This window comes from Macaca mulatta, chromosome 15 (assembly GCF_049350105.2).
Source record: "Macaca mulatta isolate MMU2019108-1 chromosome 15, T2T-MMU8v2.0, whole genome shotgun sequence".
Classification (NCBI taxonomy): domain Eukaryota; kingdom Metazoa; phylum Chordata; class Mammalia; order Primates; family Cercopithecidae; genus Macaca; species Macaca mulatta.
In genome coordinates this window covers 123,427,557-123,455,462 of record NC_133420.1, presented here as the reverse complement: position 1 = coordinate 123,455,462, position 27,906 = coordinate 123,427,557, and the positions used below count along the sequence as shown (strand labels likewise).

The window sequence follows — 27,906 nt, the reverse complement described above, 5'->3', positions numbered from 1 at the left end:
CCACCCAGCCTCCCATGCGCTGCCCCCACACTGGGGTTGTCGGGATCTCAGCATGTTAACACTGGTCCAGTGACAATAGCCTCAGCCACATCCTGAGTCAGAGATATGCTGACTCTGGAGGAGCTGGCTCCTTCTTGGGCATCCGAAAGGCAGTGGGAGCCCTAGAGAGGAGAACAAAGAGTAACTCCCTGAACCTGTATTTTAAAGCTCCTATCATCAGGGGATGGGTGGAGTAGGAGGCCACATAGACTCTGGTAAGTGAATTACGTTAACTGACTAAATCTCCTCCACAGCACTAAGCTCAGATTGGTGACATTATTAACGCAGGTTTCACATGAGGAAATTGAGGCACATTGTGATTGGCGCCCACCACAGTCACATAGCCCTGCCGCTGCAGCTTATTTCAGAGGTGCTAGCAGGGAATGTTGGCTGTGCTTCCCTGAGATGGGGGTGGTGGGCACAGATGGGCTCGTGCTCACAGGTGCCCCTGGTACCTGGCCTGCCTTCTCTATCTCCTAGGAGTAGGGGTAGGGTGGGGCACTGGGCTCATCTGTTGGACAGGATCCTTACTGCCCTGTTTTCCATCCTGAGGCGTATTCTGCCAGCCTTCTGTCTCCAGCCCTGCACCATCCCATACTGTGCACCCTTGGCAAGCATTGAACTCTGTTGTGCCTCAATTTTGTGGTCTCGATCTCCTGACCTCATGATCTGCCCGCCCCAGCCTCCCAAAGTGCTGGGATTACAGGCATGAGCCACTGTGCCTGGCCTATTCATTTTTTAATTAGGTTGTGTGTCTTTTTTTTTTTTTTTTTTTTGAGACAGAGTTTCGCTGTTATTGCCCAGGCTGGAGTGCAGTGGCATGATCTTGGCTCAATGCAACCTCCATAGTGGATGTCCTGCCTCAGCCTCCTGAGTAGCTGGGATTACAGGATTATCACACCCAGCGGATTTTTTTGTATTTTTAGTAGAGATGGGGTTTTATCATGTTGGCCAGACTGGTCTTGAACTCCTGACCTCAGGTGATCTACCTGTCTCAGCCTCGCAAAGTGCAGGGATTATAGGCGTGAGCCACCGCGCCCAGCCAGTTGTTTATCTTTTTATTGAGTTGTAAGAGATTTTTTATATGATCTGGATATCATATCCTTATCAGATAGGTAATCTGAAAACATTTCTTTTATGGTGTAGGTTGTCTTTTCACTTGATTATGTCCTTTGATGTATGAGGTTTTTAATTCTGATGAAGTTCAAGTGACTTAATTTTTTGCTGTTGTTAGTTAACGTTTTTGGTGTCATATCTAAGAATTCATGGCCAAATCCCAGGTCATGAAGATTAATCCCTACATTATCTTCTGAAAGTTTTATAGTTTTAGTTCTTATATTTAGGTATTTGATTCATTTTGAGTTAATTTTTGTGTATAATGTGAGGTAGGGGTTCAGCTTCATTATTTTGCATATATATAGCTACTTGCCCCCAGCATCATTTGTTGAAAACCTTTTTTTTTTTTTTTCCCTCTGGCGCGCAGCTTGGTGTACAGTGGGGTGATCTCAGCTCACTGCAACCACTGCCTCCCGAGTTCAAACCATTCTCCTGCCTCAGCTTCCCAAGAAGCTGGGATTACAGGCACCCGCTACCACGCCCAGCTAATTTTTTTTATTTTTAGTAGAGACGGGGTCTCGCTGTGTTGGCCAGGCTGGTCTCAAACTCCTGACCTAGTGATCCGCCTGCCTCGGCCTCCCAAAGTGCTGGGATTACAAGCGTGAGCCACCACGCCTGGCCGAAAAACTATTCTTTAACATCAAATTATTTTTGTACCCTTGCCAAAAATCAATTGACCATATATATAAGGGTTTATTTCTGGACTCTATTCTATCCCGTTGGTCTCTATATCTTTACACCAGTACCACATTGTTTTGATCACTGTAGCTTTGTATTAAGTTTTGAAATTGTGAGTTTTCTCACTTTGTTACTCTCTTTGAATGTTGTTTTAGCTCCTCTAGGCCCTTTGCAATTCCATATGAATTTGAAAATCAGCTTTTCCGTTTCTGCTAAAAAGGCTTTTGGAATTTTGGTAGGGATTGTATTGAATTTCAAGTTAATTATCTTTTAAAGAGATTTAAATAATAAAAATAAGTATTTTATGTTTGCCTATTTAATTACCATTTCTTCCATGTAGATATAGATTCCATATGGTATTATTTTTCTTCTGCCTGAAGGATTTTATTTAACATATCTTTAAATACCAATGCAGATCTGCTGTTGATAAATTCTTTCAGCTTTTGTACGTCTGAAGTATTTCACCTCTATTTGTGAACAGTTTTCAGTGAGTATATCATTCTAGTTAAGTTTTTTTGTTTTGCCGTTTAAAAGATGTTGTTCCACTGTCTCCTGGCTTGTTAGAGAAATCAGCTGTCATTTAACTTTGCTCCTCTTGAGTCATGTATCCTTTTTCTTCTGGCTGATTTTAATATTTTTATTGTAAAATTGGTTTTAAACAATTTTATGTTATGCCTTGGTGTAGTTTTCTTCATATTTCTTGTGCTTGGGTTGACAAGCTGCTGATGTCTGTGGGTTTATAATTTTCATGAAATTTGGAAAATTTTCAGCTCTGATTTCTTCAATTTTTTTTTTTATTTTCCTGTTTTTCTCCTTTGGGGACTCCAATTAGTCCTTATGTAAGACTTCCTGAAATTGTGTCATACTTCACCAATGCTCTGTTCGAGTTTTGCTTTTGTCTTTTAGCCTTTTTTCTCTGTGTTTCATGTTGGATAGTTTGCTGTGGTTTTTCAAGTTGACTAATCTTTTCTTCTGCGTTGTTTTATCTGCTGTGAATCCCATCCGCTGTACTTTTCGTCTCTAGAAGTTCTATCTGGATCTTTTTCTGTCTTCCTCATTCGTACACCTTTGCCTACTCAGTGGTTAGTGATGGAATGCCGGACAGTGGACCTCACCTGTTGGGAGATGGATGTTTTTGTATTCCTTCATGTGTTCTTGAGCTTTGTTCTGGGATGTAGTTAAGTGACTTGGAATCAGATCGGTCCTTTCAGATTTTGTCTTTAAGCTTTACTCTGTGGTATCAGAGCAGATTTAATCCAGACGAATTTTGTCAGGCCCTGGGAGTGCTCCCCTGCTGCCTGTGCATCAGGAGGGCTCTCCTGTGGCTGGTGGGAGCAGGTGCTGTTTTTGGCTGGTGTAAATGGTGGGGATTGCTTTCTCTGCCCCTCTCGGTGGTCCTTCAGTGACTTCCTCAGCTCTGTGCTGCCTGGTCCTCAGTGGAGATTCTGGCCCTCTGTGTGCAGGTCTGCCTAGCTTGGCTGCCCTGCTGCCATCTTCCAGTCCCTCCTTGACAGGGTCTGCCACGCCTTGACTCAGTCTCCCATTTTTCCATGGCTGGGAAGTTCTCTTGGTGGAGGGGGCTCCTGGAACTCCCCTGATCTGTCCCTCACTATCTAGTGCCCGTGACGTGAAAACCACTGCTTATTATTTATTTATATTCTGTCATTGTCTGTTTTTTTTTTTTTTTTTAAGTTTTCACAGAGAAGGTAGTCCTAATTTCTGCAACAATCTTGTCTTGGCTGTAGGCGGAAGTCTCTATCTCAGTGTGTTTGAAAAGCTGCCTAGGAGTGTTCGTGGGCCCCGGGCTGGGAGCTTAAGCAAAGGAAAAGATCCAGGGCTCAGGCCAGGAGGCCCGGACTTGAATGTCGTGTCATGGCATTTAGCTGTCATGCCTGGAGAAAGCTTCTGAGGTGATGTGTGCATCCCCAGCTCCAGGCTTGTGGGCGTGTTCTGAGCAGCCATGTGTGCTGGACCCTTCAGTTGGGTCCCGCCTGCTTGTCAGAAGGCCCAGATGGTCTGGTGCTGCCCATGCCGCCTGCAGCCTGTGGGCCCCTCACTCAGTGAGGGACTTGGGGCCTGGCTGCCACTTGGGTGGGGAGCCCACAGTTGGGGCCAGTTCCATGTCTGGTTTCCATTCTTGTGGCCTGGGGCTGGGCAGGGTGGATCAGGTGCTGTGTAGACATCATGATTCGGTCCTTCCTTGGGACTAGGATAAGAACAGAGCAGAAATCACGGCGCTGACCCGACTGCCTTGTGGAAGAACGGACATCTTCCACAGAGTGGTGTTGTGTTGATGGGTGGGGCAGGTGAGCAAGACCCAGCCTCCGCAGAAGTGTGGGTGCCATGGATGTCTGTACATCCACAGCAGGAGTGTCCATGACAGTCCCGAGTCCCCAGGTGGAGTCCCAGTGCCAGCACCAGTCTTCCTGCTGGGCTGTGTTGTCCTGTTAGCCTTGTTTAGGGGTGTCCCCCACAACACCACGAGACACACACACACAACACATACCTTATAGCACATGTCACCACACCTGCCACAGCACATGTGTGCTCTTCCAGGCAGGATCCTGTGATCCTCACAGTGCTGTGAGATCAGTCTGTCTTCCCCTTGATTCCCCTATTGGTCCCATGAGACTCTGGACTCAGACTAGACCCTGGTTTCTTTTGCCAGTCTCCTGGTGGGAGGAAATGAGTTACTCTTTGCTTTGATTTCTTGAAATTAGAAACTGTCCTGCTTAGTAACATCCTTCTTCATGGTTTTGTACATTTTCCCTATTTTCTTGAACTGAATTCTTAGATTTAATATTGAATAGTAAATGAGTGAAAAATGCTCCTTTTTCTCTCTTAGGGAAACAAAGTCATCCACTTTCAGTCGCATCTCTCTTGATCTTGTTTTCTGCCATGAGCCAGGATTACCGTAAAAAGATAAGGTCTCCCTCAAGAACTCTGTGGTGGAGTGGCCAGTGAGACAGGGGCTGCTGGGGGTGACACACTGCGGGCCCTCTGCCCTCTACCCATGGAAGCCCTGTCCTGCCATGCCAGCTATGTGGGGGTAGTGGGCAGTGGGAGGGAAGGAGGGCGATGGCACCTGCGTGGAGGCTGGGCCACTCGCCTGGGGTATACACGATGGGAGGCCGGCTGGCCTGGGTTTTTGGGCATGGACATGACACAGCTGTCGTCTCTCGGGTGCGTGGGCAGGTGGTCACCCTGGGCTAGGCGAGCACGCCTTTCTGGTCGATCTCACCCATCAGGTCTCCTCCCTGAGCCCCAGGGCCCTACACTTCTTTGCCACATGCAGCCCCCGCCCCCCTTGTTCCTCACCCCTCTGGAACATGCTGGTATGTTGGCCTCTGAGCCAGGAACTAGGCAGAGTGGGTGGCACACTGTGCTGGCCTCTGTCTAATTCTTACCATCACTGCCGTCCTTGGGACTGGGGCTCTGACTGCTCAGCCCAGGTCTCTCCCAGGCGTGAAGGATGAGCCAGCATCAGGCAGCAGGATGGACAGACTCCCTCTGCCCTTCATATGTGGTGGCTGGCGTGCCATCTGGAGTGGGAGGAGGTAGGAGCTGTGTGGGAGCTCCCTCCGCGGGCCCCAGCTGCTGTCACACGTGCCCGCTGCGGCTCCCTGACTCCAGTACTTGTCTTGCCAGTGCAGACACTGTTCCTCAGAGACCAGGCTTTCTCTTATTTTGGTGAAGCAAATGAATCTTGGGTGCAGCTTGTTGCGTTTGCATGTGTGCAAACCATAGGCACGTCACAGATGCACCTCCCAGGGCGGGGGCCCTCCCTTCAGGCCCACAGTCCCCATCGTTGTTGCTGTTGTTCTGCAGCATGAATGTCGCCTGTGAGCTGAGTCTCTATCCTTCAGTGCCCCTGGGAGGCCCACCTGACAAGTGTTTTGTCTCCTGATGCAGGCCTTTGGACAAGCACACACGAATCACAAGAAGGTGGCTGCTGACGGAGAGAGCCGGGAGGAGAGCCTGATCCAGGAGTCGGCCTCCAAGGAGCAGTACTACGTGCGGAAGGTGCTAGAGCTGCAGACGGAGCTGAAGCAGTTGCGCAATGTCCTCACCAACACGCAGTCGGAGAATGAACGCCTGGCCTCCGTGGCCCAGGAGCTGAAGGAGGTGAGGGGGTGAGGAGGGGCCTACTCTGTGGCTGCAGTAGTGCCACCAGGGTCACATAGCAGGTGTGCCTGGTGGGTGGCTGGGCTGGGCTGGCTTCTGGGGATGCTGCAGCTGGCTGGGCTGTCTTGCTTTCCTTGTCTCATCCTCCACTGCCCATGTGGCAGAAGGGAGAGAGATGGACCCACGAGTTCCGCTGCATCTGGCTTGCTTCCATCTCACTAGTGAAGCAAGTCCCATGAGCAAGTCCAGAGCAGAGAGGTGGTCAGTCAGGGAGGGGTGCGGTTAGCCACTCGTGGAGGCTAAGGGCTGATGCCCATGGGGCACTCCTTGTCATTGGACTCCCCCCTGCCCTGGGAATGTTTTGTGTCATTCAGGGCCTGCATTATGCCCAACTGTAATAAGAACACAAACCCCAAATATTCCATGGAGACTCGAGGTAGGATGTGCGTGTCTGAGAATTAGGGGTGGAGACCACCGCCAGTGGCCCCAGCTGCCACACCCCTGCCTTGTGCACAGCAGAGTGCCTGCAGGGAGGGTCTGGGTGAGTGGTCCCTGGCACTAGAGCCTGTTGGAGTCCTGGGTACCCATGGACAGCCATGGGTACATGGCACAGGCTCTGCATCTAGAAATGAAACTGTGGTGTCCGTCCATGAGCTTGTGAACATGAAGTCAGAGGAACCAGCTTGGCTCTTGGGCCCTGACAGGCACAAAGGCCACAGGACCAGCTGCTCATGGCCCTGACACTTAGGCCCTGGAGTCGGGGAGGATTGGGGAGCCCAGGGGAACGATATGGCTAAAGCAGGATTTGGGAGGTTTGCTGTGGGGCGTGGAGCCTGTGCAGTGTGAGCCACCAGGAGGAGGAGAGTCTTCCACTGGGGCAGGTGGGAGGAGAGTCTCGCTGGCTTGAACAGGAGGCTCAGGGAAGGTTGAGTGAGCCCCTGAGTGTCTTTCCTCACTGACTGGCACGTATTTTAATTGAGCCCTGCTGGGGCCTCGGTGTCTGTGAACCTGAGGACACAGCATGAGGAAAGCCTCATTCTCCTAGAAGGCATGTGGCAGATATCAGGGGAGAGCCGTACCCCGTGCCTGTCCCTGGGGCAGGGGCATGTTCACTGTGGGGCTGAGCCAAGGGCAGGAGGAGTGTCGGGCGAGTCCCGCAGGCCTGGGTGGGGCCCTGAAGGAGGCAGGGTCCAGCTTGGGTTTGGTGGTTACACGGGGAGTGGGCTGTGGGGACAAAAGTGGGGCTGAGATGCCTGTCATGGGGGCAAGAGGGGCCAATGCCCTCTGAGGAAGGATGAGGCCCCATCACCAAGATGGAGGTGGGATGGTCCCTGGGTTCTGCAAGTGGAGCTGGAAGTTGGCAAGTGAGCTGTAGTCCTCCTGGCCGTGGCCTTTGAGGGTCGGCCCCAAGTTCTCATTGGGAATGGCTGGAGGAGTGGAGCACCAGTCGGTTGGGAATGGGCTGATACTGACTTTGCCTTTCACTGAGACTTGGGGCCTGGCCTAGGCCTTATCGTTAGTCCTGGCCTCAGTTTCCCCGTCTGTAAACCGACAGTCTCTGAAGCCCCTTGTAGAGGATGCCCCACAGCTCCTTCGCCCCACATTGTCGGAGCACTTGTGGACCCTTGTTCCTGCCACAGGAGCCCCACCCTCTGCAGCAGATAATCTTACTGGAGGTCAGCAGGGCATAGGCCTGAGGGTGTGCAGTGATTAGGGCTGCTGCGGTTGGCTTAGCATGCCAGTACTGAAGGATACTGCCCTCGGTGCCAGCAGCGGTAGGAATGAGAGGTCAGAGATCGCTGAGGCCCTAGGGGTCCAGGGAGGAGCTTGGCTTGGAGTCAGGGTGGCGAGTCTCAGATTCTGAAGCGGCAGTACATGATCTCATTTCCTCCCACAAGGAGCCCTCTGGTCAGTGGGAGGAGGGGCTGTGTGGCTGGAGAGATGTATCCTTGGCTGCCCCAGCTGCCATCTGTCTGGCCCCTCTATTCCTGAAAAGCGTGTGCAGGTGCTTTCTCCCTAGCCCAGCACATTCCACTGCTTGTCTCTTCCAAGAGACCTATCTCTGGTGGCAGAGGCCAAAGAGGGCTGGGTGGCCCTGCTGGCTTCAGGTGAGACTGGAAATGAGCACAGCAAGTTAAAGATGCTGCAGGTCTTGTGGGGAAGAGAGGATTTATGTGGTTCTGTTTGTGCTTCAGGAGGAAATCCTGACACTCCCTGCACACCCCTCAGCCTTCCCTCTCTCTCCTGAGGGTCCCTGCCTGGGTGCCTGGGCATGCTGTGTCCCCCATGCCCGTGTCCCTGCCCTGGCTTGCTGCAGAGCTGTAGGAACCATCCCAGGTCCTCGCCTTGGGTACCTGGTTGGGGTGGAGCATCTCTAGGACTGACCTTGTCTCACCACCACCAGTCCCAGCCGTGCACAACTCTTGTCTTCTGCTGCCTGCTGTTCTGAGCCACTGTGCCAAGCTCCTCCATGCTCCCCTACCCCCCAACATGGCTTTGCCCAATCACTGCCCAAGGCTCACATCTCATGGGTCAGAAAGGGTACATTTGACGATAAAACAACCTTCATTGTATCCTTTGACCCACCACCCTGCTACCCTCAACAGCCCTTCCCCTTTTTCCTCCCTTGTGTCAACTGGTTGTCTGTCCACCTCCACACCCCAACACACCATGAGGACCTGTGAAGCTTTACAGTAACAAACATACTTGGCATGTGTTGGACAGTTCTGATTGCCTCAGACCTGGTCCTTCTGGTGACCCTACTGGTATCTTGTCAGATGTGAAGAAACAGAGGTTTGCAAGGTTCCACCATGTGCCTAAGGTGTCCTGGCTGGTAGAGGAGAGGTGCTTTTCAGATCTTGACTCTAATCGCTGTGTATGTGTGGGCCCCACATGTGGGCAGGTCCTCCAGCTTCTCTGCTGCTCGTGAGAGCATCTTTCCTGCCCCGGCCCCTGGCAGGTGGGGGAGCTTCTGAGGACTGACCTGGATGGGGCCTTAGTGGGGATGTGGCTCCATTTCCCAGATGGGGAATCAGAGGCCCAGAGAGCCACAGGAGGCCTGGGGTCAGAGCCAGGTCTCACACACACACCAAGATCTTTCTTCATATTTGCCCCAAGAAGGAGTAGGGTGAAGGGGCTGGCCTAGGCCGTCAAGGCAGAGATGAGAGTGTCCTGGGGTTGAGGTCTGGTGGGGACAGGAGAGACGGCAGCCGACCCCCTGCGGAGTGGCTCCTTGAAGCAGGCAGTTGTCACACCCTGCTTGCTGATGAGCCGTCTGAGGTGTGGGGATCCCATAGAAGGGGAGCTGAGATGGGACCCTGGTGGTCAGCTACAGGCCTGTGCTCCCACCTCCTTCATCTGGGCTGCTCGGCCACACACAGCAGAGTTTGTCCCCTGTACTCCTTTGGGCTGACATCAGACAGGCTCACTGGGAGAAGGTGCTTACTTGAGGGAAAACTAAACCCCATGGCGACCAGTCAGCCTGTTTGAGCCCTTGGCAATTGGGCGTGTGCTGGATGGAGGTGCTACGTGGCAGGCCAGATGAGCCTGGCTGCCTACGCCCAGTGGTGTGGGCATGAAAGCACAGTGTTTGTGTCCTACAGCATCAGCAGAGATGGTGCCATTGTCACCCACGGCATGGTATGGCCAGGCCAGCATTTGACATGGGTGTGCCTCTGTGTTCTGGGTTTGGCAATGGTGCAAGGCAGAACTCCTAGTACACCTTGCCTGGGCCAGGTGGTGAAGGACCCTGAGGACTCACATGGGCACTGCCAAGGGAACAGAAATCTCGTGTGTGCCTCTGGGGGACCCTAATGCTATGAGGCATCCAGCCAGGCTCTCTGCTTCAGTCTTTAGTTGGGCATGGCACTGTCTCTCTGCCCAGGCACATGGAAGCTTCTTGGCCCTCTCTTCCCACTGCCTGGAGCACCTTCTAGGTTTGTTGATCTTGACTGGCAGGCCTGGGAGAGTTGGTGGGACTTAGACCTTCCCCTCAGCTTCCACTCCACCTGAGGAGCCAGCTGGGTGACTGCGTTGAATCAGGTGGCACATGTTTGCACACCTGTTGCAGACTGCTTGCTTGCTGGTTAGCAAGGAAAAAGCAGGAATTGGAGAAACTTTTCTGGCATAGAGGTGCCCAAGTCCCCAGCTGGGGTGTGGAGAGCCTGGGTGTGACTTGGCTTGTGTAGCTCCCCTAGGCACACTCGTGGGGAGCACTGCACTCGCTGCAGTCTCACTAACAGGAGAGAGTCTGGAGAGCCTGCCCACTCCCCATCCACTCCTCGTGTAGCCACTGTGGGGCCTGGCCCTGGTGGTGGCTGTGCTGGTGCAGCTTTCTCTCCCTTCATCCCAGCATGCAGCTTGCTCACTTTCTCCTCTGGTACGAGGCTTTGCCAGGCCTTCTCTTCCTCCCTGTATGGTATCTCTGTTTCTTTTGGTGTCAGCTTTCTGTCACTTACTTGGATCACTTACAATGAGAGGACTATGTCTGTGTCCATTTGCTGTGGATTTTAAGTGTAATCTTTGTGAATAATAAGCATTTGTCAGTAGTACTTGCTGTATATCGCTGACTCTCTTCCCCTCTCTGTTGCATTCCTTTTTTCCTTTGTTTTGGGGAGGGATGTCCTATTTCATTTTGCTAACCCAGTATGACTGTTTTGTGTGTACTTGCGTGGGATCTTGGAATCTTGTCTATAAAGCATGTTCCATTCAGATGAGCACACACATGTGACCAGGAGAAACCATAGCATGAGCCAAGAGAACAGTGCAAGAGGTGGACGAAGCTGTGGGGCCCACAAGAGGGACAGGGCTTCTGGCTGAGAGTCCAGGAGGGCTTTGGAGCAGGGGTGGTGGTGGTCTGGGGAGCCAGGCCTTTGCAGATACACAGGGAGGCAGCTGGGTCAGCAGAGTACAGGGAGGAGATAGAGAGTTTGTCAAGGGGATGATTTTGTCCCTGGGGGACATTGGCAATGTCTGGAGAGGAGATGGCTGTGTCTGGTGGGCAGAGGTCAGGGATATGCTAAACATGTAATATACAGGCCAGCTCCCATCACAAAGAAGAAACATCCCTGAATGTTGCTAGGGCAGCGGCTGAGGGGCCCAGGTCCCTGGCTTATGGCAGCAAGTTGGAATTCTGCCTTGATTGCATCCTGTACGCCCCAACCCTGCACAAGCCTCTCCCATGACATCTCTTGGCTCTTTATGGGCAACTTACAACCCAAACTAAATTTTAACAGCTTTATTGAGATAATTTATGTCTCATATAGTTCACCCACATAAGGTGTACAATTCAGTATATTTTATTAGAGTCACATATATGTGCACCATTCCACAATCTTAGAACAGTTCATTGCTCCAAAAAGAAAACCTGTTTCAGTCACTCCCCATCCCCCTCCCCAGCTCCTGGCAGCCACTAACTTACTTTCTGTCTCTATGAATTTGCCTATTCTGGACATTTCATGGAAATAGAATCATACAATGCATGGCCTCTCGTGACAGGCGTTCTTTCACTCAGCAGACTGTGTTCACGGGTCATTCATGTTGTAGCATGTGTCAATACGTCATTCCTTATTGTGGCTGAACAACATTCCATTGTGGAGAGACCACATTTTGTTTATTCATTCGTCAGTCGATGAACACTTGGGCTGCTTCCACCTTTTGGCAAAATGAACGCTGCTGCTGTGAACATTTGTGGACCAGTTTCTCTGTGGGCATGTGTGCATTTCTCTGGGGTCGACACTCTGTGTTTAACAGTTTCAGCACGTGCAGGCTGTTTGCCACAGCACTATACCATTTATATGCCCACCTGCACACTACTGTGTACATGCCCAATAATAGAAGGCAGGAACTACTTTTAACCCCATTTTAATGTAAAGATGAAGAAGCCAAGGGTTGGAGCAGGTAGTCACTTGTCAGGGGTTCCCAGCTGAGAAGGGCTGAGGGGATTTACTCTGGAAACTTTGTAGTCCGCCGTGCACTCTGGCACACTGCTCTGGGCTCCTTCTCCTTTCCAGGCAGTCATACTAGCACCTGCAAGCCTGGGCTCTTGAGTTCTGGCTGTGTGGCTAGCCATGGCGTGCCTGCCTGTTCTGAGCCCCTCTCGTGCCCTGTGGAGGCTGCTCACACCTGCCTTTCCCTCTCCCTCAACAGATCAACCAGAATGTGGAGATCCAGCGTGGCCGCCTGCGGGATGACATCAAGGAGTACAAATTCCGGGAAGCTCGCCTGCTGCAGGACTACTCAGAGCTGGAGGAGGAGAACATCAGCCTGCAGAAGCAAGTGTCTGTGCTCAGACAGAACCAGGCGAGTCTTGGGCCTGTGGGGTGGAGGTGGCACGCGGGTTAACTGGGCCTCGAGGCCTCTCCCTGTTGAGAAGGGTTCCTGTCTCATTCCGCACACCTGAGGCCCAGGGCCAGCTTTCCCACTGGGGAGGCAGAGGGTACACTTGGTGGGACCCAGACCCTCCAAAAGATGAAACTCTGGCTGCAGTGTTTGCTAACATTGGCCAGGCTGAGGTGTCCCAGCCAACAAAAATGAAAACAAAAATCTGAGAGGTGATGAAGAGGTTACACCGGAAAACCCCAGACTGGACTTTGAGACTCTTTCCCCCATCACGTGCTGACCATGAGGCCTGCAGTATTCCCGTGTCTCTGCCTGTGACAGGGACGAGGAAGGTCCTCTCTCTGATGGGGATGAACAGACACCCCTCTGTCTCTTATGAGGTCTCAGAGGGACCCCTCTCTGACAGGGATGAGCAGGGTCTCTGCCTGTGACAGAGATGAATGAGGAGGGTCCCTTCTTTCTGTGATGTGACTAAATTATCACGTGCTCTGCTGTTCTGCTGCCACTCAAGGCCTGAACTTGCTCTTCTGTCTCCAAGAGCCACAATCCTGCATGGTGGGGAATGGGAGTCTTTTCTCTCAGGAAACCCCAAAACTTCCCCCAGAATGCCATGGATGTCCTTCCTTGCTTTCCTCAAATCCTCTACCACCGAAATCCTGAGTCTCACCATCAGGGAATGTGGTATTTGTGCCCGGAGGAGGAAGCTCATGTGTTTGTGCAGAGCTCCTAGCCTGGTCCCTCTGTGACAGCTCGTGCACATGAACAGTCTTAGCCACTGTCTACATTGTAAGTACCATTTGGTCGTTGGTGCTGCTGTTGGCAGAGCCCAGCGCACAGTGGCCTTAGGAGAAGCGACACTGAGGCTTGAGGCGACCCTGTCCTCGGGTTGGCGCTCAGTGGAGTCTGAGTCTCTCCCTGTCTGGGATTCCTCACCTCCCCATTTGTGTGCTGAGACCGAGGGCTCCACCCACCACCTGTGAGCACACCTTGGATGTGGTAGTAGGTGTCCCTTCCGACCCAAGACCGCAGAGACGTGCTCAGCACTTCCTGTTACTGGTTTGTTTCTGATTTTTTTGCCCAAATATTACAGAAAAATAAGAAATCGTTTTAGAAATTGCCCACAAATTCTGAACCTCCACATCAGGCATCATTTTCTATCTACTTTTGCCTTGTCCACCTGCAAATACGATTTTCATGGAGACAAGACTTTGATGTTGCTTTTCCCACCTACCTTCGAGCTCCTCCAGGTCTGGGTGTCATGTGCGTGTGGAGGTGTAGTAGCTGAGATGTTCTGCCTTGGGAGTTTCTGTTCCTTCATTTTGAAATATGATTAGAAGTCATGATCACAGCGCACATTGAAATGCATTTTTATGTATCTTAAGATATTTAGTTAACTGTTAATGTTAATTAAATAACTTTATAAAATTTTAAATCAGCATGCACTTGGTAATATTTGTGAATGACTTAATACAAGGTTGGCAGCCTTCTATGGGTGGATGTGTGTTCTTGGTGCATCTCCACATGTACAGTCCTGGCTTGGGGCCACCTCAGACATTTGTGTTGCCTTCCCAATGTCTGCTGATCCCAAGGTGGGTGGGTTGGGCTGAGGCTTTCGTTGCATTCACATCTCATGCCCTGGAACCTTGTTAGCATCCACATCTCTGAGCAGGGGAAGTAGTCTTGGCCTGGACGGGCTCCCTCCCTTCCCAGGATGGCACTTCACCTGGCGTTTCACCTTGTGCTTCATGGGTGGCTGGAGTTGGTGTGCTGATGTGTTTTCTTCATTTATGGGGCCTAAAAGGAGCTTCCATGTTGCCTTGACACAAGAGCGTTGACTTCTTTTCCCAGGTGGAGTTTGAGGGCCTCAAGCATGAGATCAAGCGTCTGGAGGAGGAGACCGAGTACCTCAACAGCCAGCTGGAGGATGCCATCCGCCTCAAGGAGATCTCAGAGCGGCAGCTGGAGGAGGCACTGGAGACGCTGAAGACGGAGCGCGAGCAGAAGAACAGCCTGCGCAAGGAGCTGTCACACTACATGAGCATCAATGATTCCTTCTACACCAGCCACCTGCACGTCTCACTGGATGGCCTCAAGTTCAGTGACGATGCTGCTGAGCCCAACAACGATGCCGAGGCCCTGGTCAATGGCTTTGAGCATGGCGGCCTGGCCAAGCTGCCACTGGACAACAAGACCTCCACGCCCAAGAAGGAGGGCCTTGCACCGCCCTCCCCTAGTCTCGTCTCCGACCTACTCAGTGAGCTCAACCTCTCCGAGATCCAGAAGCTGAAGCAGCAGCTTATGCAGGTGAGCAGGCAGCGGGGCCTTCGGCACACTGTGCCCACTCCAGCCCTGCAGGGCTCACTGAGCAGTGCCTGCCTGACTCTGCTGATGTTAACGTTCCCTTTTCCTTACATTGATTTTATCTCCTGCTTCCTTACCATAAATGGAACTCCAGGAGCACACATAGAAGAGTCCCAGAGAAGTGGTTTCCTGGCACTACAGCACCCACATTGCTCCCCTGTTACCTACATGGTGTCAGGGTGAAGTGATGAGACACTGGCCCCACATGTGGTCCCTGCACGCAGGCCAGGTGTCAGAGGGGCCCACCAGGGTCATACATGGGCTCATCTCCTGGGACGTGGACCCTGTTGATCCAAGGCAACAGAGTCCCGTCCTCTGAAGCAGAGGGCTAGGGCACTAATATTCCCGACTACACACCCAGCCAGCCTAGAGCTCCACTTTCTGAGCCCAGATCCCTTGTAGCATGAGTGGGGAAAGAGCCTGCGTTGAGGGTGACCACCATTACTGGTGACGGGCAGTGTTCTGAGGGCCCAGCATGAGTTCCATCCTTTCCACACCCTGTGGGTCTCTGTCCACCTCACTGACAGCATGACCAAGGAACCTGGGGCTCACAGCCTGCCCTGACGTGGGGTGGGATGTCACTGGGCCATCCTGGGGGTCCTCCAAGCTCTCGGAGTCCATAGCAACTGACGTGGTGTCCTGCTGCCTGTGCCTTTGCAGATGGAGCGGGAAAAGGCGGGCCTGCTGGTGACGCTGCAGGACACACAGAAGCAGCTGGAGCACACGCGGGGATCCCTGTCAGAACAGCAGGAGAAGGTGACCCGCCTCACAGAGAATCTGAGTGCCCTGCGGCGCCTGCAGGCCGGCAAGGAGCGGCAGACGGCCCTGGACAATGAGAAGGACCGTGACAGCCATGAGGACGGCGACTACTACGAGGTGGACATCAACGGGCCCGAGATCTTGGCCTGCAAGTACCACGTGGCCGTGGCTGAGGCTGGTGAGCTCCGTGAGCAGCTCAAGGTGCTGCGCAGCACGCACGAGGCTCGTGAGGCCCAGCATGCCGAGGAGAAGGGCCGCTACGAGGCTGAGGGCCAGGCGCTCATGGAAAAGGTCTCCCTGCTGGAGAAGGCCAGCCGCCAGGACCGCGAGCTACTGGCCCGGCTGGAGAAGGAGCTGAAGAAGGTGAGCGACGTCGCTGGTGAGACGCAGGGCAGCCTGAGTGTGGCCCAGGATGAGCTGGTGACCTTCAGTGAGGAGCTGGCCAATCTCTACCACCATGTGTGCATGTGCAACAATGAGACGCCCAACCGTGTCATGCTGGACTACTACCGCGAGGGCCAGGGCGGAGCCGGCCGCACCAGCCCCGGGGGCCGCACCAGCCCTGAGGGGCGCGGCCGCCGCTCACCCATCCTCCTACCCAAGGGGCTGCTGGCTCCTGAGGCCGGCCGAGCCGATGGCGGGAGCGGGGACAGTAGCCCCTCACCTGGCTCCTCACTGCCGTCACCCCTGAGTGACCCACGCCGGGAGCCCATGAACATCTACAACCTGATTGCTATCATCCGCGACCAGATCAAGCACCTGCAGGCAGCCGTGGACCGCACCACGGAGCTGTCACGCCAGCGCATTGCTTCTCAGGAGCTGGGCCCTGCTGTGGACAAGGACAAGGAGGCGCTCATGGAGGAGATCCTCAAGCTGAAGTCGCTGCTCAGCACCAAGCGGGAGCAGATCACCACGCTGCGCACTGTGCTCAAGGCCAACAAGCAGGTGAGACGCCAGGCGGCAGGGCCACTTGTCACCCACTGCTGGCCTCAGGGTGTTTCCCTTTGGCCTCCTTCCTACCCCTGCCACGGGGCCCCCCAGGCCTGCGTCACCACCAGGCAAAGCCAGCCCACAGTAGCTTGGCCGCCTGCCCTCCCCTGCTCAGGGCCCCCAGCTGGGAGGGTGGAGCAGGCAGGTGGGCGTGAGGGCCCCTCAGCAGAGCCGCTCAGCCAGTGAGAAATGCCGCTGCCATTCACTCACTGTGACTGCCTCATAGTGCTTCCTGATGCTGGCGGGAAAACGTGTGAGAGCCGTAGTCTGAGCTGTGGAGAGTGATTGTGGGGCTTTGTGGGGGTCCCGTAGGCAGGTTTGGGGGCAGTCCCTCCTCTGCCAGTCAGAATCAGCAGGTGGGACTCCCCATGGCGTAGCTGCTGGAGTCCATCCCCAGGGTTTGTCAGAGGGAGGGGCCTCCCAGGAGCTCTCTTCCCAGGCACCGCCACCACTTCAGACCAGGACTCCCCGTCCTACTCCCAGAGCACCTCTAGGATGACTTCACGCCTCTCACTTTTCTACCCTACACATCTGTACCCCAGACAGCCGAGGTGGCCCTTGCCAACCTGAAGAGCAAGTATGAGAATGAGAAGGCCATGGTTACCGAGACCATGATGAAGCTGCGCAATGAGCTCAAGGCCCTCAAGGAGGACGCAGCCACCTTCTCCTCGCTGCGTGCCATGTTTGCCACCAGGTAACCGTGCTGCTGTCGGGCCCTCCCCTTCCCTGAGGCCAGCTGTCCTCAGCACTTGCTCTGAAACCCTTAGCCTCTCACTGCCTTATACTGAGGCCTGCAGCCCTGCCTAGTCAGTGGCTGTGCCCAGCTCCATTGGGGCCAACATGGTACAAGGTTGGGGAAGCATGGCCCCTGGCACATCTCTGGCATACTGGTGCTCAAGTTGGTGACAAGAAAGGGTGAGGCGATATGGGGGCCACATGGGGTTGGTTTCCTCCGAGGTCACCTCAGTTTCCTTCGAGGTCACGCAAGCAGGTGCTGGAGCGTAGCGCATGCCTGGCAGGTGACCACATGTGGCCGGGGATGGCAGAGCGTGTGTGATCCTTTTTCTGTTCCTTTCACACCTAGCCCAGCCCCCAGGAGCCTGGTTCTGTGGCGCTGATTCGATTTTGCTGTGATTGAAAGCACAGCAGGCCCAGGCTTGCCTCTGCTTTGCATATATGGAGACTGAGGGCAGAGGGGCTGAGGAGAGCAGATCCTGGAGTGGATGGGCCAGAGTTGCGGAGCTTCAGGGGGTGCTTGGGCTCCCACCCCTTGGATCCAACATTTCCAGGGACTTACTTGGGGCCAACAGGTGACAGAGGAGTCCTGGCCTTTTCTCTCATGAGGTATTCGCCCCCAAGAACTTGGCCATATGGCACAAGTATGCATTTATGTTTGTAGAATCAGAAGGAGGATTACCCTCCTGGCTGGAGCAGGTCACTGCTGGGGTCCACAGTTCGGGTCCCACCTCTGTGCATAGCCCTGTACCTCTGCGTCATTGTGACCACTGGGTACTCACCTCCCATCCTCCACTTTGCCAATCTGGGGAAGGTGAGGAGAGGGCCTTGGGGCTTGGAGGAGACTAGCTTTCCTTCCTCCTCTGTGGTGGGTCTCTTAGTAGTGGGCTCTGGGTGGGCTGCCCCTGGTGGGTGCACACCCCTCCCTGGCTGGGAGTCAGACCCCAAGGCTGGGAATCGAGGCTCCCTAGGTGTTCATGGGCCTCTGTGGGGCAGGTCCTGGTTCCAGCATCTTCCCAGGTGCTCCCTGACAGGTGCCCCCATCTGTCTTTCATCTTCCAGAGATGGGTAGTGCCACCTGCTGGGTCATATTGGGATAGCACCATGGGGCCAGCCCTGCATGGGGGACAGCCAGGCCCACCATGGGCGCAGCAGATAACCTAGATGTTTCCTTTTTGTGGGTGAGCAAGCTGAGGATCTGAGCTGGACAGGGTGGGAACTGCACATAGGGCCTGCTTCTCTCAAGCCTGGTGCCAGGCACTCCCAGTTTCTCGGTATCCCTGCAGGCCCTGCCAGGGCGGGGTATGGACTAGGAAGAGGCCCAAGGTTTCTCTGGAAGCGTCTTGTCTTTCTGGGGCTTGGGAAAAAATTCCACAGTTTCTCAGCATCTGGCATGTAAACCCTACCTTTTAAAATTTGTTTTATTTTAAAAGTTAACTTTTCAGATGGAGCCAAGATTTTGAACCTGCAAGGATCACAGCTCAGTGTGTGTCCTCAAAAGGGTGGGCAGCAGAGCCCTTGGAGAGGGTGCTATCCAAGGGCCAGTTCCTGGCAGGTGGGGACAGGCAGGGTGGGGTGCGTGTGGGCAGGGTGGGGCTGCGCTCAGTGCCTGCACAGCCTTACCACCCTGGGAGCCCCGGGGTTTAACCCGCCCTGTGTCTCTACCAAGCCCCACCCATATGGGACATGTGGAGGAAGGGCATCCAGGGACACATCACACCCTCCCACAGCTCCGCACCGGGTTTTGGGATGAAGCTATCGATGGCATCCACACACATGGTTCCTTGGCTCCGGTCAGTGCTCAGCACAGACTGACGAAGCATCGACCTTGGGAACAAGCCCAGTCCTGCTTAGGTTTACGTCCACACCCTAGAAGCCATGGCATCTCCATGTCTTGATGCCCCAGGCCACCTCGAGGCCTTTTAAGTGGGGAGCGCACCTCCTAGAAGCAGCCCAGTCACTGAGGGGCATAGCCTCTCTGTAAGCACTACATGCTGCTGAATGAGCACAGCAGCCCCTCCCCTACAAAACCACAAAACTCAAGCCAGCCTCATAGGGCTGCCCTGCCTGGGCCCAAGCCTCCCTCTCACCCTTATCAGGGATTTGTCCGAGCAAAGCCTGTGCTAAAATAAGCCAGAATAATTCTCCCCCACCCCCACCCTCCAGTCCAGAGGCCACACCGAAGGATGGCTCTGGTGCAGGCCTCTCAAAGGGCTGCACAGGCCCTGCCCTGCTCTCCTCTGCTCGGCTCTGCCCACTCCTCAGTCATGTTTTTGGTACCCACAGGTGTGACGAGTACATCACACAACTGGATGAGATGCAGCGGCAGCTGGCGGCCGCCGAGGACGAGAAGAAGACGCTGAACTCGCTGCTGCGCATGGCCATCCAGCAGAAGCTGGCACTGACCCAGCGGCTGGAGCTGCTCGAGCTGGACCATGAGCAGACGCGGCGTGGCCGCACCAAAGCTGCCCCGAAGGCCAAGCCAGCCACCCCGAGCGTAAGTCACGCCTGCGCCTGTGCCAGCGACAGGGCCGAGGGCACCGGGCTGGCCAACCAGGTGTTCTGCAGCGAGAAGCACAGCATTTACTGTGATTAGGGGCTGTGGGGCGCCGCACGCTGCAGCTAACATCTGCTTCACCTCAACTAACCCAGCAGCAGCGGGACAGCGGCGCTAGGTCAATCTTAACGTGACTAATGCACAGAGGGTAGGATTCTAGCCGAGGCGCCATGGGGCGTGTGCATCAGCAGGACACTTGTGAGAGCTTTGTGTCGCTTCTCACTCCTCAAAGCCCCCTCAGGAGCACCCAGTCCTCAGCTGCTCTCGTAGGTGGGGGTCAGAGGTGGGGATAGAGCTGCACATTCTTGCAGCAGATGTGTGATGAAAGCATCTTCTAAGCCCTGGGCACCCTTGGGGAAACCCAAGGGAAGGAGTCCTGGTCCTGCTCCCTCAGCACCCAAATGGGGCAGAACCTGAGTTGAAACTTGCATGTTCCTCGCATGTGTCTAACGTCAGCGCTAGAAAGCAGTTTTAGGAGGTTCCAGCTTGCCGTATAGGTACTGCTTCAGAGGACGGCTCTGCACTTGGCATAGTTTCATGGAAAGGATTATGTTGTAGTTTATGCACTATCTCACTGCAAATCATATTCAGTACAGAAGTGCAGAATTTCTTCCCCAAGCCCAGAGAAGAGCAGCCCTGAGCCCCTGTATTCTGCTGGCCAGACACACATGGCAGAGACACAGCTGACCATAACCCAGGAATCCAGAGCTCGGTTTTACATTTCTGAGATCAGGATGCTTGTCTAGTGGCCTGTGAGGTGACAAATGGGCAGGGCCCAAGGCCCCAGGTTTTCATTTTTCATGAGAAAAGCTGTCCAAGTGCCTGGCCAGACCTTGGTCCTCAGTGCAGAGCCTGTCCTTTTGTACTTGGGGTGACCTCAGCAGCCAATTATCTGGCTGTCCTTAGGGGGTTCAGTCCCAAAGACATGGGGCTTTGAAAACCCTAGCCTGAAGTCTGAGCCACCAGGGGCTTGGCTGGGTTGGACACCCACAGTTGTAGCCAGAGCCTAGCCTGGTGCTGGGAAAGCTTTGCATGGGGCCAGGGCCAATTGTCAGGATTCACAGGTAGGAGATGTTTAGGTCTCTTTATTTAGTGCAATTTGGGGAATGGCAACAGAGAAAGAGGAAAGGTAGCTGTAGGGCTCTCCCATTTCCAGAGGCTCCATCCACACCAGAGCTTTGGCATCAGGCCGCCTGCCTTCCCACATTCTGAGCAGAACTTTTCTCAGTATTTTTCTCCCGATCACCCCGTGGAACCAGCTGGACTTGAGGCTGCAGTCTTCTCCCCTGCAGGCTGCTTGCCTTGTCTCTCATGCGGAAGAGGCATTCGAGTTACCTGGTGAGAGACCGTGTTGCCCCCTCCCACAGCTGTCTACCCTGCGTGCTCTTCCCTTTGGTGCCGAGTATGTCTCGGTCCTCTCCAGACTCCAGGACAGGCCCATGTTATGTTCCCTGCGTGTTCATCCTGGGCCCAGATCCCCCTGCCCCAGCAAGACTCGCAGTGGGATGACTGCTGGCATGCTCACCCTGCACGTGCTTTGCCCTCTCCTTGCAAGCCTGGCACACAGCTTCTCTCCATACTCCTAAGGGGCTTTGCAGACACTCAAGCCACTGGGCTCCCCCTAACACATGCAGGTCTTCTCTTCTGCCAACTAACGTGCTCGCACCCTCCCAGCACGTGGAGAGCTTCAGTTGTCAGATAAACAGGAAGCGACTGATGACCGCTTTCTAACGCTCTCTTTTCTCCCGTTTTCAGCTGTAGAGTAGCTGCCAGGAGGACTTGGCCACCCAGCCCTGTCACACTGCAGCCCCCTCCCCTTCCCTCTCGTGGCCCACAAGGAGGAAGGAAGGGCAACCTAAAAGCCCACTTAGAAACTTTTTGGATATACCACTGCAATTCTTTTCAAAATAGCATTCCCCAAGTTTTTAATGGGAGGAAAAAAAGCTTTAATGTTGAGCATGCTGCGAGCTGCTGCGTGGAAAGGCCTCTGTGTGGGCCGAAGACCCTTCTTCCCTGGCTGCCAGGCTCGCCAGGAGCCCGCTGGAAACGCCCACCACGGGGCTCCTTGTTACACATGTTCTTTTTTTATCCGATCAACCTGTGCACTTTTGATATTTTGATATTATATTTGCTTCCTTAATTCCTCGCATAGAGACGGTCTCAGGTGCCGTGGTCTATGCTCGTGGTCCTGTAGCTGTCCGCCTCAGCTCCCACTGTGTTTGTCTGGTGTCAGCACGAGGCAGAGCTGTGTGCTCCGTAGCGTGTAGCTTTAGACTCGGAGATGAGTGCTTTGACCCAGCAAGGAGCCCGGCTACGTGTATCCACGCTGTGGTTCAGCAGCCTTTAGATCATACGGCATTGTGGTTCATGTTTGAAATTACAGATTTTAAATGCCATGTTCATTAAGAAATCCAGGGTATTCAGATTCTGGGGTTTTTCATATTGTATTATTATTATTCTTAGGAATAGTTCAATGTAACAAGAAGAAAACTTGACCTTTGCTCTGGTTAAAACAGTAATAGGCACTTGAAAAAAAAAAGATAAATTATTGAATGAGTAGTATTACCTACAAATTCCAGAATTTTCTGGGTTTTAGGACATTGTGAAGCATGACTGATTAACAGAATTTTATACAACTGTACCAATAAAATTCCAAATTGGAATTGTTTTGTTACTCTGGTTGTTGTGCCAAATTGTGGTACACTTAGAAAATTCTACAGTCGTCGATTTTTAGGGTGTTCTCTTTCAACACCTTTTTGTTAGTAATCATTGCCAGTAGTGCCTTCATCAGTTAAGGGAGGTGTCCCAGTGTAGATCATTCTTGAAAGCGAGCAGGGAAGAGCTAGTGGGCATGCCGAAGGCCAGCGTGGACAGCAGGTGAGGCAGGCGCTCCTCACACCCGGACCTGGGCATCTTCATTGAGGGAAAGAAAACAGTCATTGTGCAAAATTCTGTTAGTCAGTGATTCTTTACTTGCAAATTCAGGGGCTTAGAAAATGAAAGCAAACACAAAACCTTGAGTGTGCTTTGGGAACCAAATGGACCTTCTGGGACAAGCTGAGCAAGCTGTATGAACGCCACGTTTGTGAAGAGCTGAGGGTGTCAGGAGGGCCGACGCTCTGTTGGCATGCGCAGTAGGGGACGAGGGTTAGCCATAGTATTCTTTGCAAATGTGAAAGCGAGACATTATATCTTCTCTTGCTTGGTGTAACTAATCACTGTTAATTTCAGGAAACAGAACTCATTAAAACTCCTTAGTAAACCAGGTCTACATCCTGTTTTGTTTGCTGAGTGAGGTTCGTGGGAGTGGTCAAATTGGTACTCTTGGAGGAAGAAAAACTGTCCTTCCTTCTCCAAAAAAGGAAAAATTATAATAATATAAATGACAAAAATAAAAGAATTCTGTTTCCTGGAATAAGCATTTCTTATTCCTAGTTGTAGGGACTCCTATTTTTACCTTCCGTTACAGTGTTGATTCATAAGAAATATTGTTACATTTGAGATAACTTCATCTGTATGGGGTATTTATTTGCAACGATGTCTGAGTACTGTATTTTTTCTGTGCATTACCTTAGTGTCAGAATGTTGGTCTTTATTTTAAAGTCATATGCATGTTCTCCTGCCAAGGAACCTTTACACAGACCCAAACAAAAAAATAGTAATAATTAAATGCCTTCAATTTCTGAGAAAATGAGGCAGAGCATGGAAAAGGAATAGGAAGGAGAAATTAATTGAGATTTTCAGGACACAGACACGTGATGTGAATGCCTACAAAGCCAGTGCGCATAGGAACAGTGGGCCTGGGTAAAGAGTCACATTGGTAGGACCAATAAAGAATAATAAAAAGACAAAGCACATGTTTGTTCTCTGTGGTTGTTCTGACTCCGTGCTCCAGATGACTGTGGTTTAAGCAAGGCACAGTAATTCCACTGCCTCAGACAACAACAGCAATAAAGCCAGCCTCGCAAGTAACCCTGGTAGTGGGAGCTGGAAGCAGCCTGGGGTCCACCTTCAGGAGAGGGGGGAGGGGTCACGTATATGTGGGGAGGCTGTCACTCCATCCCTGAAGCAGGAATGTGTTCAAGGACCCAGAAGATGAGGGTAGAGAAAGGGTAGAGTTGGTGTCTGGGTGCCTGTGCCAATCAAATACACCACCAGGCAGAAGTGAGCCAGGCCACACTGGGCCATGCGACATTTGTGGGAGTGGAGATCACAGACAGTGCCCCCTGGACAGAGGCCTGCCCCCAGCGCCCTGACGCCTTATGCCTCTGTCCTCCTCAAGGGTCTTCTGAGGTGCAGCATCAGGTTTGAAGCCACAGCAGCGTGGTGGTGAGAACACATCGTGTATACATAGACTGAAACAAGGAGTAGCCTGCGCCATCCTGATGAGGAGGCAGGGATTCAGATGACGTAGAATCCTTTGCTGTCTAAACTCTCACTCTCTGAACCCAGGAATCACATTTGTCTGTAGGAATATATACACACATACAGTGGGCATGTTCATGTGATTGCTTTTGGGTATGAAAAGGGGACAGTAAATACCAGGGCACACTCCTGCCACCTCCTCATCCGACTGCCTCACTCAGGCCTATGTGGCTTCACTCATGTGTGGCTTCCCTCTGGAAAGCCATCGCAGGCTAGAGTCTCGCTGCCATGCCACTTCCCCAGGACCCCGCCATCTGACTGAAGTCTCACTGCCATACCACCCTTCCTCGCTTCACTGTCACTGCAGAACCTCCAGCCCTTGATGATACTCTTCTGCTTTAGTAGCAGCTGTTGGGACTTGTTTTCTGTTTAAACCATTCTTTCTGATGGAGTAAAAGAGGCAGTTGTCCAACTCCTGGAAAAGGTTGAAAAGAAAGCCCTCGACTGATCTAGAAGACCCTCAAGGAGAAGGGAGGTCTAAGGTATCAGGGCCCTGTGGGGCAGGCTCCTTTCCAGGGACAGTGTCTGTGCCTTCCACTCCCACACTTGTGCATGGCCCAGTGTGGCCTAGCTCGCTTCTGCCTGGTGGTGTATTTGATTGGCACAGGCATCCAGACACTGAGTCTGCCCTCCCCCTATCCTCATCTTCTGGGTCCTTGAACACAGTCTTCAGTTTCAAGGATGGAGCAGCAGCCTCTCGTGTGGGTGGGGTCTCAGGAGTTTGCAGAGGGGGACAGTCCATGCTGAAAGGCCTTCTGCTCAGCCTTGCCTCTGGGAGAGGGTGGTCTCCATTTCCTCTGCATCTTCCATCTCCCTGCAGTGTTTTCACCCCTACTTCCCGGCAGATTACTAGAGCTGGCAACAACAGCATGGACTTGAGAGCTGGACTGATGATTGAATCACCACCATTTGGTAACTGGCTGCCTTAGCTCTCTGAGCGTCAGCTTCCCTATCTGTTAGGTGGGGACAAAATAGTGCCTCTTGTATAGGTGGTTGTGAAGCTTCATCAAGCCCTTGGTACCAGCATGCAGCAGGTACTCAATTGATGATTGGTGCTAATATGGTTCTTACTGTCATCATCATCACCAGTGCTTTGGACACAGGCCATGGATCTAGGTCTTTGTCCTGTGGGGAAGATAATTTTAAGTCAAATTACTAACAGAGTGTAATTTGCATCCAGGAAAGTGTGCACATCCTAATATACAGAACGAATTTGCACACAGCGAACACAGCTGTGTAACTAGTATACCCCTATCCTCATATGCTTTTTAGGAAGTATTTATCCTTCAGCAGCACAAATTAATAGGGTGTCTGCTAGTCCTGGTGAGTCACTGGGCTGCCTTCTTCCCACAAAGCCTCCCAGGAGAACAGACATCCCACATCAGGTTTGCTTCTTCAAAGTTTTTGTGAAGTGTAGCACACATACATTAAAGTGCAAATAAAAGTGTCCACTGGCTGACTGGATTTTTGCAAACTGAATAGTGTCACACTGTGTAGCCAGCACTCAGAGGAAAGGCAAGTGAGGATATCCCCCAGAAGTCCTGATGTTTTCTGCACCCACTCCTCCCAGGGCTAACTCCTTGACTCTGACAACGCAGGTCACTTTTACCTATTTCTGTACTTGTAAATGGAAGCATACAATAGACACATGGAGCTTTGATAGATTTTCTTAACAAAAAACTGCATTGATTTAGCACACCATGATCCAACTGTGCGTTTAGAGGTGTCTCATTTTAGATTCAAAGACACAAAGAAGAGTAAGAGGATGGAAAAAGATACCCCATACAACAGTAACCAAAGAAGAGTACAGGTGGCCGCTATGCTAATGTTGGACCAAACTGACTTTAAGGCAAAAATTATTATGCAAGGCAAAGGAGGACATCATGTAATGATAAGAGTCAATTCACCAGGAAGATACAACAACCATAAACATACATGCACCAAACAGGAACCCCAAAATATATAAAGCAAAAGTTGGCCAAATTAAAGGGAGAAATAGCTCAACAATAGTGGGTGGGAGTTTCAATACCCCACTTTTAATAATGGCTAGAAAAACAAGACAAGATCAGAGAAGAAATAGAATACTTGAACAGGACTATAAGACAGCTAGACCTAGCAGACATCTATAGAACACTCCAAACAGAATACATATTAAATGCATATGTAACGTTCTCCAGTCTAGAACCCATTTTAAGGGACAAGTCTCAAATGTAAGAAGATTGGAATTATACTAGTTATATTCTCCAGTGACAGTGGAATAAAGTTAGAAATAACAATGAAATTTGGAAAAGTCATAAATATGTGGAAATAAAACAACATACTTCCTAATAAACAGTGAGTCAAAGAAGATACCATACAGGCCGGGCGCGGTGGCTCAAGCCTGTAATCCCAGCACTTTGGGAGGCCGAGACGGGTGGATCACGAGGTCGGGAGATCGAGACCATCCTGGGTAACACGGTGAAACCCCGTCTCTACTAAAAAAATACAAAAAACTAGCCGGGCGTGGTGGCGGGCGCCTGTAGTCCCAGCTACTCGGGAGGCTGAGGCAGGAGAATGGCGTGAACCCGGGAGGCGGAGCTTGCAGTGAGCTGAGATCCGGCCACTGCACTCCAGCCTGGGCGACAGAGTGAGACTCTGTCTCAAAAAAAAAAAAAAAAAAAGAAGATACCATACAAAAGGTAGAGAGATCTGAAATCAATAACCTAACCTCCCAACCTTAAAAAACTAGAAAAAGAGAAACAGCCCAAAGCAGGCAGTAAGAAGGAAATAGTAAAGATTACACCACCAATAAATGAAATAGGGAATGGGGGCAAATGGCAAAAATCAACAAAACCACAAGTTGTTATAAACAAAACTGACAGACCTTTAGGTAGAACAAGAAAAAAAGTTACTAAAATAAAAAATGAAATTGTGACATTACTGATTTTACAGAAATATTAAGGAGTACAAGAATATAATGAACAATTACATAGCAACTATATGGGATCATCTAAACCCAAAGCAAGTAGAGGGGAGGAACTAGTAAAGATTGGAGTGTGGATATAAATGAAATAGAAAACCTGGAGAGAAAACCAACCCAAAAGTTGTTTCCTTAAAAAGATAAACAGCCAGTGGCAAACCTTTATCTAGACTGTTGAAGAAAAACAGATGATCAAATTACTAAATCAAGAATGACAGTGGGGACATTAATAATGACCTTACAGAAAGAAAAAGGATTATGAGAAAACATAACAATGCTAAAAAACATAGGCACACGATGAAATGCCAAATCACTAGAATCACACAGACTCCCAAAACTGACTCTAAAGGAAATAAATAATAGGCATATAACAAAAGACTGACTCAGTAATCAAAAATCTTCCAACAGGAATTTCAGTTTCTGGCCTGGTATGTAAGGTGTTTAGAATTCATTACTCCATCCTAACAAGGGAAAAGCTAAACAGGAAAAATAACTTGTTAAAGATCCATCAGAGAAGTGAGCTCACAGGCCAAACCACTGTACCCAAAGTTGAGAAGACTCAGATACAGAGGACTCTGTGGAGTGAAGAACCTATCACTGGAGACTGTAAGAAGGGCCATCTTTGTTATGAAGTGGCAAAGAACTTGGCTGAATTGTGTTTGTGTTCTAGTGTTTTGCGGCAGGTAGCCCTGTGAGTGATTAGATCTTTAGCTGGAGCTATTTTTTTTGTTTTCTGTTTTTGTTTTTAGATGGAGCCTCGCTCTGCCACCCAGGCTGGAGTGCAGTGGCACGATCTCGGCTCACTGCAAGCTTAGATCTTTAG

The 27,906-nt window shown here is 51.7% G+C and overlaps 2 protein-coding genes across 5 annotated transcripts in view; one reads left to right on the top strand and one right to left on the bottom strand.

Annotated features, from left to right (window-relative positions):
• Positions 1-23,556, top strand: part of BICD2 (BICD cargo adaptor 2) — a 48,362-nt gene extending 24,806 nt beyond the window's left edge. For 2 of the 4 annotated variants that reach the window (XM_015117247.3, XM_077965206.1), the window contains exons 2-8: positions 5,746-5,958; positions 12,106-12,258; positions 14,146-14,601; positions 15,319-16,362; positions 16,950-17,101; positions 19,429-19,639; positions 21,455-23,556. In XM_015117247.3, the coding sequence (XP_014972733.1) occupies positions 5,746-5,958; positions 12,106-12,258; positions 14,146-14,601; positions 15,319-16,362; positions 16,950-17,101; positions 19,429-19,639; positions 21,455-21,460 (2,235 nt within the window). In that variant the 3' untranslated portion in view covers positions 21,461-23,556. 4 annotated transcript variants of the gene reach the window in all.
• The window catches only part of SUSD3 (sushi domain containing 3), a 399,581-nt gene that overhangs the window by 219,127 nt on the left and 152,548 nt on the right, over positions 1-27,906 (bottom strand). The gene's annotated exons all lie outside the window — the stretch shown is intronic.